Source organism: Polypterus senegalus, chromosome 3, assembly GCF_016835505.1.
Source record: "Polypterus senegalus isolate Bchr_013 chromosome 3, ASM1683550v1, whole genome shotgun sequence".
Lineage (NCBI taxonomy): Eukaryota > Metazoa > Chordata > Cladistia > Polypteriformes > Polypteridae > Polypterus > Polypterus senegalus.
This window is the reverse complement of record NC_053156.1, coordinates 64,111,560-64,126,110: the sequence shown is the minus strand read 5'-3', so window position 1 is coordinate 64,126,110 and position 14,551 is coordinate 64,111,560. Positions and strand designations below refer to the sequence as shown.

The window sequence follows — 14,551 nt, the reverse complement described above, 5'->3', positions numbered from 1 at the left end:
GGAGACTCTCTTTGTAACATTTAATATGAAGGCTTATTTCTTTAAGTTAAAAGTTTTTCTCACCACTGAGCATTGGATTACTAAAATGACAGCCACTAACCAGCTTTTGGATTTAAGCCCTTGAACTTGTCACCACTATTGTGGTCTTTAACAGTATCATTTCAGGCTACTTAACCCTGACCTCTACTAGGGTGAATGACAGGCTTTTCAGGAGGAGAGACTTTAAATGTTTTCAGATGTGTTAAAAGTGAAACTTCATCAGAACTTTCTCAGCTCACAACTTGCCTCAATGAAATTAAAACTTTGATGAACCATAACTCTTTAAAATTAAATGGCAACTCCTGCAAATTGGCACTAAAATGCAATTTAAGAAAATCAGGTTCTTTTCAGTCACTCTTGATGGTGATCTCATTAGACCTTCTTCTAATGCAAGGAATCTTGGTGTCATTTTTGACTCCTCCCTTTCTTATTCCACCCACATAAACCACATTAAGAAACTTTCTTACTTCCACCTCCATAACATTTCTGTGTTTGCTCATTCCTCTCCTTTTCTAATGCTGAGAAACATGTCCATGCTTTTATTATATTTTCCGTTGATTGCATCTTCCTACTAGCAGGTGCCCCTTCAGACCTTATATCACAGCTACAGTTGATTCAAAACTCTGCTGCCTGAGTCCTTACATGGACCCACAACAGTGAGCACATAACACTACTTCACCGTCACTGGCTTCCTGCGTCTTACAGAATTGAATATAAAATTCTATTAATAACCTACAAATATTTAAATGAACTTTCACCAGACTATATCAGTGACCTTCTCCATTGCTATGTTCCTGATTGCCCACTAAGGTCCTCTGATTCTGGAAATCTTTTTGTGCCTCACACTAACCTGCATGCTATGAAAAACAAGGCTTTCAGCTGTATAGTGCCCAGACTTTAGAATGACCTCTCAAAATTAATGAGATCAGCTGACTCAATCCATTCTTTCAAAAAACAACTTAAAACTCATCTTTTAAGGAAAGGCTTTAACCTTTACCTAACATTCTGACACTTCTTTCAGGTTACATCTCTGTCCAAATGCTCAGCATAATTTGCAATTGTGTTATATTACAAATTGTTATTTGTTAAGGCATTTCTTTAGTATTGAATTTAGTATTTTACTCTTGTTTATTCTTTCTTTCATTCTATTTAATGCTTTGTACAGGTATATCCTGTATTATCTGTTTGTTGTTCTATGCAGAAGATATTTGTATCCAATTTTAGATATACCTTGCTGTTCTGTCTGAGACTCTGTGAAGTGCCTTGAGCATAGGAAAGGTCCTGTATAAATAAAGTGTATTATTGTTATTATTATTGCCTAGTCTGTTTAGCTGAAACTTTGTCCATCTTGATTAACTCACCACCAAGCAGTGGTCAACTGATAATGCAAATTGATTTGACCTTAGAAGACTGACCCAACTTTTTTGTTGTGGAAAGGGGGTGCCTTCTTTCTCATTTGTGATTTTTTTTTTTTTTTTTCCCATGAACAACATCTAGGCACAGCTAAAGCTTGGGGAATATCCAGTATGGGACCTAAAGGTGGTGTCCCCTATACCTTGCAGATAATGGTGTCCTCTTGACCAATATTTTTCAACCACTGGGTTTGCTAGCTGCCGTCCGTGGGTTGCGAGTGGGCTTTTCAGGCACTGCTAGTGATCACCGAACCTATCCACAGTACTGTGAAATATTTTTTTCCTGTTTCTAACTGCACTTGTTTATCAAAGTGAGACAGTCCCCCACTGTTCAAATCATGCACATTTCTTTGTGGGGGAGCCCCCTCTCCACACAAACAACCCACCCACCCCCATCCCCAACCACTGTTCCAATCGAACTTGTTTCACTAAAGTGACAAACACAATTCTTCAGTTGCTGCCAGTTAGTTGTCAGTGATGTTAAGAAGGTAAAACTGGGTTGTGACTAGTGCTGGGAGGTATGACCAAAATTCTATATCACAGTATTTTTCAAAATTATACCGGTTTCACGTTATTGGACGGTATTTTTCCCCATGCATGTTAACCACATTTCTACTGTAATTACTGACTAAGAATAACCTATTCTACTGTCATGAGAATTGTACATTGTACAAAAAAAACATTTTAATGTGCATACAAGTATTAATACAGGTTTGCATGGCCCCATCAAGGGGGTGGCACTAATGAAGAGAAGGAATCACATTGCATGACAGTTGCAGTCAAAATGTAGAGCCTTTTTATTGAACAATATTTGTAAACAACTTAAACTAAAATTTTGTCAATATATTTTCAACCATCCAAAGAGGCATTTAGACTTAGTAAAATATCCAGAGGTGCTTGTCAAAAGTTGTATTGCACTGAACAATGTCTTAGAAAAGGAATAAATCATAAATTTTTTTTGTAAACCAACTACACTTTGTTAATGTTAACAATCTCTGTCCACTGACATGTTAGTGACTTTTTAAACAACTTTACCATCATTAAACTGCATAATATTTAAATTAATAAATAATAACAATAAAATAAATAATAGTGCACCTTCCAGTAATAATACTATTACTTCCAAGACTTCAAGCCCAGGTGTATTACACAGTATTCACCAAATAAAAATAAAATAAAATAAAACAAGTGCAACTTGGTGATGACATCTTTACCAACTGAATCATCAATAAGGCAAACTGCATTTAATATGGACCTTGCTTCAAGATAAGCTATATACATAAATAATAAAACTGCAACTTGCATTTATAATGCTATCTGTGGTATAGCCCTACGGAATCGTATTAGGGCCACAGTGTAGAAAAAAAAAATACGGACACAGCGAAGAAAAAAAAACAAACTATATGTCGAGATTAAAGTTGACATTTCCACTTTATTCTCAGTTTATTTTGTAATTAAAGTAGAATGTCGTAAACTAAACTTCATCCTAAAATCAATGTTTAATTCACTAGATTTTCTCAAACCCCGTCATAAGTTATGTAGCACATTAAATGCTTTAAGTGTTCCCTGACCCAGTTGCTAACCTCTACGCTCTTCTTAAACTGACTTCCTCTTGCACTAAGAGGCAGCGAACGCCGCACAGAATACATTCACTTCATGATATTCCTGCTCTCTGAAAATGTAGAATGCTAAGATAATTTTTCATGATGAAATGCATTAAAACCGGTATTAAACATGCACGGTAGTGAGGCGGTAGTGCTGCTCCCTAGCAGTAAGAGGTCCCCAGGTGTACGTTCAGCGTAGAGAACTTTATGGCAGATGTGATGAGGTTCCAAAAAACTGGATGTATGAATGGGTATCGCACAGGTTTAACTTAAATATTGTGTAAATGTTGGGTTCGTGATCTGGTAGTCGACACAAACACAGAATTCATTGGATGTTCTTCTGAGCGGGCTTTCTTTATTGCATGCATGCTGTCTCTTTCTGAGGTATTAAACCCCCAGTTCCTATCCTTCCTTTTTCTTTCTCCACATAACCAATTACCACACGATAAACGTCCTTGTGAAATTAAAACTAGTTATAGACAGACCACGGAGTGTTCACAACTTAAAAAAAAAAAAATCTTCGTTATACATGTTTAATTATACCATCCATTCAGGGTTGCGCCCATCCCAGCAAGCATTGTGTGCAAGGCAGGAGGAAATCCTGAATGTGGCGCCAGCACATCGCAGGGTGAATACGAGCAATACATACACTAGCAGTGTTAATATAGCATAACAAAACCCACCATCCAACAACACTTTGAAAGGTAAATGAAGCACGCCGAGTAAACCCACCAGAAAAACATGCAAATTCAATGCAGGGAACACCCAGGACCCCATTACTACAAGGCAGCAGTGTCCCAGCATGATTAATACATGCTTTAATACATTTCATCATGAAAATGATATCAAGTATTTATCTTAGAATTCTAAATGTTCAGGGAGCAGGAATATCATGAAATGAATGTATTCTGTGTGCTGTCTGCACCTCCTCTTAGTGCAAGAGGAAGTCAGTTTAAGAAGCAGTAGCGATTAATACGTCTCCGGGAACACAACACAAAGTATTCAATGTGCTACATAACTTATGATGGGGTTTGAGAAAATCTAGTAAATTAAATATTCATTTTAAGATGAAGTTTAGTTTACGATGTTCTACTTTAATAACAAGTTACGAGAATAAAGTCAACATGTCGACTTTAATCTCGACAAATGATGAGAATAAAGTAGAAATGTTGACTCAAGTGTCAAGATTAAAGTCAACATGTCGTGACAATATTACACAGTACCCAGGTACATTACACAGTATTGAAAAAATACAACTTGGCTTGCAGTATTATCCAGCAGTATAGAAACAGTATTCACACATTTGAACATAATGGTCCACATCCGACCTTTTAAAACCAAAGTATCTCCAGACAACAGACGTGACTCCTTTTTCCAGCAAAGTTATTCTGTGTCATCATGTTCAACTTTATCATCTGCTACAGCTTTAGTTTCGGAATGTTCTCTGTCCATTTTCACTGCACAATACCTCTACTAATGCATGTACTGTACTCCGTTGTATGCTTGTTTAGTGGTGTAGCAGTGAAAGAAGAGCCCCTGCGCAACACCTCTGTGCCATGTGTTTAGCAGTGTAGCAGTGAAAAAGGTCCCCCTTAAACAGTTTCCTGCTGTGCCACGTTCCGAACATTGTTTAGGCAATTTAAACTGGTGTTGCGGTATAAGAAAAATCCATATCATAATAAAAATAAAAAACGGTTTTCGATATGAACTGGTATACCACCCAGCACTAGTTGTGACATCATAAAATTTGAGGAACACTAATCTTGATCTCCTTATAAGGTGCTCAGCAGCACACATAAGAATGGTTTGCAGCCGGGTTTAATGTGGTTGGAAGGAGAATTAGCACCTTCAAATCTGAGGATGTTGTGATCTTTTCCAGTAAATGTGAGTCTAGGTCTCTGCAGGTCTTGCTCATGAACAAAGGTAGGGATAATCATGAGATTAGTTTTTTCAAACAGCAGTGGTTGTTTTGTGAATATTGTACCAAACTATCCTGGTGAAATGGAAGCTAATAAAGCTTTTGATTTAGTGGTCAGTTTACATCATCCTCGTCTATGCACATGAGATATGGGTATTGGTTGAATGATTGAGATTGTTATTCCAAGTAGCCAAAATGAGGTTCTGTCGTCTTTCTGGGCTTAATCTCTCTGATATTGTGAGGAGCTCAGTGGTATATAGGCAGAGTGCCACCACACTTTACTGGAAAAAGAAAGCAAAGATTAAAAAAAAGATTGGTAGTAGTTAATTTATATATGAATAATGAGTATTATCAACAGTGGTACTCAATGAAAACAGCCATACATGCCTTGAGGAACAAGGTAATGTAATGTAATACTTATTTTCTTGAAGTAAAAATACCTGTATTACTAACCAGATATGCATTACTGCATTGCTGTGGAAAATTATTCCTGCCACTACAAAAAAACAAATGTATATATAAGTAATAATTGAATTATTGAAAAAACACTTTCTGGATTTTTTTAAATGGTATATTAGAGAGAATTGCAAAATTATCCAAAAGAGAATAGCCAAGTTTATTTCATTTTAATTTTCTAGCAACATTTTGCTACTGCAGTTTTTAAAGAATTTAAAAATTTTTACACACAGTATATGACCTCTCAAAATTTCATCATTGGCTGTTAATTTAGTTTTTCTCCATTTCCACTCGCCCAGTCCTTTCAGAGTTTACAACTTCTTTTATTTTCTGTGCAACTATTTATTTTAACCAGTTTTTTTAGGGCAAGTTTAGAATTTGTGGCCATGAACCTAGCATTGAAACTGTACACCTGAATGTGAATATTTATGGATGTAATAGGGTAAGGGGATACATTCAACTAATTAAAAAAAAAAAAAAAAAATACTAGAAAATTTGGATGTAGCCACTTTGGGGTTGCATTGATTATCTGTATGAAAACTGAAATCGCCTATTATGAACTTTTCTAAATTTTCTGTTATGCTAGACAGTAAATCTTAAAATTCATTGACAAAGGGTACATTATAGTTTGTTGGACAATAGGTGGTTATTATAAGAACAGCTGTTTCTTCTTTAATAAAAACAGCTAAATATTCAAAAAAGTAGCAAAAATGCTGTTGCTGGTACCTTTACAATTCAATCTACTTAAGAAAACATTTGTCAAGCCACCACCTCTATTTATTTGGCCAACATAATAAATAAAATTAAAATATTGAGGGTCTGTTTCATTTAGTATGGCAGCTCAATCATTGAAAAAACCATGTTTCACTGAGATAATGCACCCTAAGTGCTTCCCATGGGGATGCAAGCCAGGCACTGCCCATGAGTGCAAAAATCTGTTTTTCACTTTACTTTTGAATGCTAGGAAATTCCACAGAAGTAGCTAGAGATTGTTGATAGGTATATGGTGGCTTGATTTGTTCTGCTCTGCATAAATTGTACACCTTACCAAGAGAAGCATGAAAAATATAAATATGGCTTTAATTTGTTTTGTTAGGTTTCAGATCTTAAAGACAAGCTGAAGACGATGCGACGCTTTTGGGCCGCGCTGCCACACAACTTGTGCAATGATGACAAGATGGCAGCTAATGTTACTAATGAGGACAAGTGTTGGAATGGGCAAACACGGGGAAGGTGAGTATTCATTTTGGATTATGTGGTCCGTGGGAAGAAAAAGTTGATTTCAGCATACTTGATTAATTGTAATTTAGAATACACGACTTGGTTCAAGTTATTGTAATATACTTTCTGTTTTGGACTTTAAATATGAGGAAGTAATGTAATGTTGTTAATGTAGCTTCTTCCTGCTTCAGTAGATTTGCAGTGATCCCTCTCCTGCTGACTAAATTTAAAGTGAGGTTTGTTGAGCCTGGCTCTAATTTAACACAGTCATGCAGTAATTCTGGTCTGCTAATTTTTTATATATATGTTGTATATATGCTTTTCCTTATTTCTGTTGGTTTTTCTCCACCTACAACCCAAAGACAATCATACATTATCTCATTATAAGTGAGTGTGCCTGTGTGCTATAGTATGGCCAGTGATGGTCTAGGTGTGCTATCTAGTTTGGTTCCTGTCTAACAGATGATATTGCTGGGGTATGGACTGGCTCACTGCAGCCATAAAGAGAACAAAATGATTTTCTGAAATAGCTGGTTGGACATTTCCAAAGTGCTTTCAATTTGTGTTTTTATGTTGTGAGGTGGTGTTGAAAGTTTAACTTCTCAGATTCAATACATATTCACGTTCTTTTAGTGTTGCATTTCTCTTTTACTGCTTTAATTCATGAACTGAAAAGGATATTCTTTGCTCTTCACATCTCTGTATAATAAATATTAATTTTGCTAACATTCAAAATATGAATCAAATAGTCTTAATCAAATTTGTCAGTAATGAGTGCTTATTACATATAGATTAATAATGAATAAACAAATACTGGATGAAAGCAAGCCATCTATAAAAATGGCACTTAAGATTTCACTAGTAAAGCAGTACAAACTTAATGTGCCATAATGGCTTACATATTTTATTTTCAAGAAAATACTTTGCTGTAATGTTAGTGGCTGTTTCTTAAATACTTTTCCTTCATGTTTATTCTGTACATTGCCCTGCACATCAATCACCATTTAAATATATTTTGCATAGTAATCAAGGAAACAAGGAAAGAGGCTCGACATAATAAAATATTTCTGAAAATGAAGTGAATGTATTGGAGATTTCAGGTAAAAGAATAGGATTGATTACAATTGACATTGACCTTCGAGGAGAGTAAGCATGAGTGACCACAGGCCAGACCCCCCACTCTTTTTGTGAATGCCTACAATTACTTTTTTGCAGTATCAGCATAATGCAGTTTATGCTTCTGCAGCCCAACCCAAGTTTTTTTTATAGTAGAATGATAAATAATTTTGCTTTATTTTTTATTTATTTCATACAATATAGGATGAGGGAGGTAAACAGAAATTGAATGGGTTTACAAAAAATATTTCTCAAAACATAAAAATGACAAAATGTAATATTTTAATGCTTACAAGATTACATGGAGTATATTTCAGGTTGTTATACAAACGTTTCTGTACTTTTAGTATCTTGCTGTAATCCCGAACTACAAGTTCATCTTTATTGCCACCATCTTCTTGAACATTATCACTGTATCATTGAAAATATATAACATATTGTATTTTGCTCCACCTTTTACACTTATTGGTTAATGGCATTGATTGATTTTTGGTATTTTACTGTAGTTTAAAAATTGTGATCAAGAGCTTTAACTGGTTCAGATGATACTTTATTTATTACTGTTTTACCCTGAATTACATTTTAACAAATCTCCTTTTCTGACTGATTTAGCGGTGAACATATATGCATATAATATGATTACTGGAGTGTATTTTGATCATATGATCCATTAGTATCAACACCAAGCCCTATATAATACTCCATTATTCTCTACACAAAGAAGAAGACATTGGCATTGTAGTTAAATCCTCTGGGAAAGACCTGTATAATAATCCTTTTTGAAGACTATATTGTCCCCAGTCTTATTGCTTATTCATCGTATTTTCAGCTTTTAAAGAATGTTACCTTTTTACACATATACCTCTGGACTAAATAGCAAACTTTTAAATACATCATTTCTACATACTAAGGAGCAATTGGATCTAGGAAGTCTTCAAAGTTGTGTGGGTCACCTGCCTTAAAACCATAGTCCCCAATCTTTACTACTTTAGAGCATGTGATTGTTTACCTTTCCTTAGCTGTCTTTGCGCTTGGTCACCACAGTTGAGATTTAGTATCTTAACTGATGTGCATTTAACATTTAAAATGTCACCTAAGTGTGAGCTTGTCTGACACAGACTAATTATTAAGTTTTTCTACAGATATTTGCCCGATGTTACTGGGGATGGATTAGTCAACCAGATCAACAACCCAGAAGTGGAAGTTGACATTGCAAGACCTGATGTGAAAACCCGGCAGCAGATCATGCAGCTTAGAGTAGCAACAAACCGACTGAAGCATGCTCAGAATGGCAATGATGTAGACTTCCAAGATTCCAGTGAGTATGCAGTGAACCTAGGTGAACTATGTGGAGCAGTTATAAACAAAAGCAAACTTCTCTAGAGACCAGTTGTAATAGTTGGCTTTGGATTGAGAGTGGAGGAGTGGGGTGGAAGGGGATTTTATTTGGGGCACATTTTTGTATATGGCAAAGAATGTGTTACATGGAAGAAGGGAATTGTGGCGGTTTGCCGTATGATCATAGGTGGCCTATTTCTCCCTAGGTGAAGATGGTAGTGGCTCTGGTGGGGGTGAGCGTTACAGTGAAGACTGGCCAATCTCTGGACCTAGCAGCAATAATCCCAATAAGAACTCAAGAACTGAAGCTGGCCAGGGAAAACCTGCTCGTGGGCGAGACAGGCCCAATAAGTGGATCCGACCAAACCAGACTCAAGACAGTAAAGGGAATGGTGGAATTAGATGTGCACCGCACTCTGGGGTTATGGTGCTTCTGTCTATTGTATTGCTCTTACATGCTTTCTCCTAGCAATAAGGCTGTGGCTATGCCTTGCTGGACTGGGATGGGTGGGGGTGCACACCAGCAAAATTCTGATTTGGAAAAAAGCACTGATGGGGGTCGTTACAACAACAAGTTTTTGGGGAAGAGGAGTTCAAGCCACTGCAGATGTCATTGTGAGGGGCAACTTGTTCCTCATGGAGGAGCAGGAAGTGCCAGACCAGAAAAAGACAAACCATGGTGACCAGCTTGAAAATGAAACTTTATGTCTTAAGCTTTTAGATGGCCTGGCCCTTCCTGCTCTGCATGCTGTAGCCCCTCTGTGATCACCTTTTTGTGGGGTAGGGAGGGGAGGGTTTTAAGCTTTGAAGCAATGTGGCCAAATGGTTTGTGTTGATTTTTAAATTTATTTATTTGTATATGAGTGCATTTAAAGTAATGGGGTAGAAAGAAGACATTGGGTATGTTTGAGGAAGATTGTTGAAAAGTGGCCAGAGAGCGTAATGGACTGCGTAAGTGAACAGAGTATGAGGAAGTTGCATTGAATAGTATTGGGTTTTTGTTATATGTGTCAGTTTTAGAAGAAAATGCCTGATATGTATGTTGTGAACTTGGGGGTTAATTTGTAAAAAGTATGCAAGAATGTAGCCGTATTGTGATTGTTTTAAATGGTAAATGTAGTAAGGATGTTTAAGAATGTCTAACTTAATTACGACTAACCTGAGAGCACATTTCTAGTTTGACTCAGATGGCAATAGTTGTGAGTATAAACAGAGATGCATGGTAGCTAAATTGATAAAGATTGCCTATTGTCTGTCGATGGAATCTGAGTGACTAGTCATTGGGTTGTCAGTGATTTAATGAAAGTAAATGGGACAGAGTGGAGAACATATTGCACACAAGCACTAAAAAGTCTTTGAAACTGCTTCTCATTATTTCTGATTCTTTCTCAGTGGCCTTTTTAAAATCCCAGCACAGTGTTCTGAGGAAAAAGAAGCCTTCATATTTTATGGTCTTCTCTTCTTGTATGCATAAATTATAGCCTTACAAATGACATGTCTAAATTAAGAATGGCTACTGGGTTTCATGTGTAGGCATATGTATGAGATTGGATGTGAAAGCCCCCAAATATACAGTAAGTAGTTGCTAAGTTAGGATCTTGGGCTTAGTTGTTGTCCTCTGTTGTGTTATTCTTTAAAACAGTAGTGTGAATGTATTGGGTATGGGGTGGTGGACTGGCATCATGTATGCAGTTTTAATACTTACAGGCGAATGAATGATACATAGTGTGTATGGCAGAATGTGTGAACTTATTTGGTTTTATGTTTTAAAAAATGCTATTTATTTAAGATTGTTTTATCCCCTCAAGCGCAATAAATCTGTTCTACATTGGAGCTTGGGAAGGTTAACAGAAAGAGAAGGTGCGGTGAAGAGAATTCTAGAAAGTATTATGGTGGTAAAGAGTTTATGGGGTGCAGATGCCTGTATATACAAGTTTTAAAAAGTTATTTAAATATTGCCATGGAGATCAAATTTAAGAGGTCAGGAGTGGTGGGATGTGTTATGGTGGTAATGAGGGTGCAGAAGCGTGTATATACAAGTTGTTTAAATGTGGCCACGGAGAAGGGTAAATGTTTTTTTTAATATAAATTTGTAATCACTTCAAAATAAGTCTTGCAAGATGCATCAGTATTAATATAATGACAGGTGTTAAATATTGGGGCAGTGTGAGACTAGAACACAGTGTCATAATGGGATGGGCAGGGTTGATGGGTGGGATGTAAGTTGGATTGGCACATTCCAAAGTGGAATGGGAAAAAAATAGCACAACTTGTTTCTTTGTAACAATTTATTGGTTTTTATTGTATGTTTCCACATTTTATCTATAAGCCAATGATTTTTTAAATTACATTTTTTGTATTTAATTTATTGTTCATGGCAGTAAACAACAGAATAATGTCTGCCTGAAAGAGCCTTGATGCCCATTGATTGTGGAAGAAGGTTTAATGGTCTTTTTTGCTACTGTACTTTATAAATAATGTATCATTATACACGGTGAACTCAGCAGTTTTCTGCTTCAAATGATTGTTGCCTCTTAAGGGCCAAATTGTATTGACTGATGATGCATGTACATTTTTTTTTGTGTGTATGGCTAAGGGAACTTGAATCCAAGATACATTGTCTGTCAGAAAAGTGAACGTATACACTAGTCATAGGTGAGCCCTGTCCTAAGGAGCTGTAGTATGTGCTGGCTAGTGCTTAGTCTGTGGCTAACTTCTCTTTTAACGGAATGTCTTGTTTAATTACACTCCTTGATATCAAATATTTTCATTTTAATTTGTCTATTTAACTATTAATTTTATACAGAAATGGATCTTGTTTGAGAATTGTTTTGAAGAATGTTGAGACATTCTGTATGCTTTACATAAATGGATTGATTATACAACGTACTGTAAAAGCTATAGAGTACCAAAGTACTTATTTGTAGGCTTTGTGTCATTTAGAATTTAGTCTGTGAAAATGCAGCAAAAATGACTCTCACCACCTGAAAATTTTAAAGGAAAAATGTAAATTGAATAATTGTAATCTTTGAATACAGCAAATATCTTTTACCCATATTTCTTAGAAAGTAATCTATTAAATAATTGTAAGGTTAAGTGCATCTGAGCAAGGCATTCAGTTAAGAAGTGGTCAGAATGGAGTGCGACTGTGAAGGTGGTTCCTCCTTTTGAGTAAAAACAGAAGGTTCTCATGTGGTTTTCATGGTGGGTTGTTTTGGTGGTGCTGTTTAGGGATTATTGGACTTACCCATATTGTATTCTTATCCAGGTAAATTTTACAAGAACCGTATAGTACTTCGTAACCCTAAATTTGGCTGAATGGGTTTCAGAATGGCTGGGGGATTTCTAAGTAAAGCTCACATTTCACAATTACAGACGTAATAAGTGAAAGATGCTGATAAAAATCACATTTTAGCTGTTATGCTTGATAAAAGTTCAATAGCTTAAAGCTGGTATTTTTTACTGTTTTTATTTGAGTGGAATTGTCTTTATTTTTATTTTTTTGTTTTGCATACAAACTTTTATATAATTCTTGTCTAAATCCTTAATAACAGTATTTATTTGTACAGTGCCTCAGACCTAATCACCACCAAAACAACACCCCATGTTTGTTTTTCTCAGGCAGGTTCTTCTTCCTACACTTTTTACTTTGTATAGACGTTTTTCTAACTGCACATTTATTTTGAAATACAGTACACTGCATCTATAAATTGAATGCATGTCCTGTCTTTGTTTCTTATAATTAGGGAAAATGAAATTATAGCACATGTATGGGATTTTCTATTCACCCTACATTAGTTTTCCAGTTGGTTCTTTACATTTTTAAAAAGTCCTTGAATAAAATACACATACATATTTTGACAAAGGTATTCAAAGTTCTTAATCTCTTTCTTTTTCTGAGAATGTCTACACCCTGCACACAGTGCTCTTTTTGTAGCAATGATTTCTGGATAAAAAAAAAAAAGTCTGTTATGCATTTACCTTAGTTAGCTGTCCTAGGAAGTTCTCCACAAGTGTGAAGTAACTGTAGGAATTTAGCAGCCTTATGTCCTGCAGGGCTATACAGGTACTATCTAGCTAACTTTGCTGGAGAAACATACACTCTTGACAGAATTTCCCCCCTGGCAGCAGAAAGAACATACTGGCAATTCAAAGGAGTCAAATCTGTATGTTAAGGTGTATAACTTACAAAAAAAAAAGTTGAGGATGATTACAGAGTTTATCATAACAATCCAGGAGATAACTGGGATTTTACATTTTCTCATGTTAACAGTGCAATGCTGAAAGATTGCCGGAATGTTCTTATTTAAAGTAGTGATATGATTTTGCCAATAAATACAGCCTGGTTACTGTTGTTGCCTATCCATCCTAACATTCACAATGAGTTATGTGACAGATGTACACAGACTGTAAATTGATTTTTACTATAGTAGACATCTGAATACAGCCTGAGCATCAGTCTGGGTCTAATAAAGTGGACTTATGATGCTGTGTTGTGTACAATCTGAGTGTCCTCAAAATCTGTGGTCTACCAGTTAGGATGTCTTCCATCCAGTGGCAGATGGATTGCCACAGTACAACACAATTCAGCTTCTCAGGATACCTGATCGGTTAAAGACAGACTTGAAATTAGGAATAATATATTCATTCCCCTTACACTTTCCTAGGGTTTTAATGAAAATGTGTATCATCAGGGGCCTCATGTATAACGCTGTGTGTAGAATTCACACTAAAATGTGGCGTACAGACAAAAGCAGAAATGTGCGTACACACAAAAAAAATCCAGATGCATAAATATGTGCATACGCCAACTCCTATGTTCTTCCGCTACATAAATCCAAGTCAGCTTGAAATGTAATGCACGAACCTGCCACCCCACCCCTACTCCTCCCAGAATTATGCCTCTTTGTATATGCAAAACAATATAAATAGCCTCTTAAGTCAGCATTCTGTGAAACGACAATGACAAAAGCGGGGAATGGAGAAGAATTTCAGCGAATACCAAGTGATGGGCAAGGAAAAACATACTATTGTTGGTTTAAGCAGTGGTATAAACAACAAAAGAAAGTTGATTGTGTGACATAGAGTGGCAGAGAAACTCCAGAGTTCAAGTTCAGAAAGTCGCACAGTGCCTGAAATATAAAAGAAATGGTCAGATATCAAAGTCTCTGTGAAAAGGTGAGTCATAGCCCACCATCTGAGTGTTGTATGGAATCGTATTAGGATACAGAGAAAAGAAAAAAAACAGGGACACAGTTGGTAGAAATTTCTACTTTAATCACTTAGTTTATTTTAACATTAAAGTAGAACATCATAAACTTCATCTTAAAAATGTTTGCTAGTTTCTTAAATCCCATCTTAACTAAAGCAGCACATTAAATGCGGCTTATTCCATGTGTTGTTCTATGTGTATGTGAATCACTATGCGCTTCTTAAACAGGCCTTCT

General features: G+C 36.1%; 1 protein-coding gene across 1 annotated transcript in view; it reads left to right on the top strand.

Annotated features, from left to right (window-relative positions):
- The window catches only part of gpc2 (glypican 2), a 33,376-nt gene extending 20,403 nt beyond the window's left edge, over nt 1-12,973 (top strand). Inside the window, exons 9-11 of the mRNA XM_039747366.1 lie at nt 6,526-6,662; nt 8,909-9,084; nt 9,311-12,973. Of these exons, the coding sequence (XP_039603300.1) occupies nt 6,526-6,662; nt 8,909-9,084; nt 9,311-9,573 (576 nt within the window). The 3' untranslated portion in view covers nt 9,574-12,973. The remainder of the gene's footprint in view (nt 1-6,525; nt 6,663-8,908; nt 9,085-9,310) is intronic.
- Nucleotides 12,974-14,551: the final 1,578 nt, after the last annotated feature.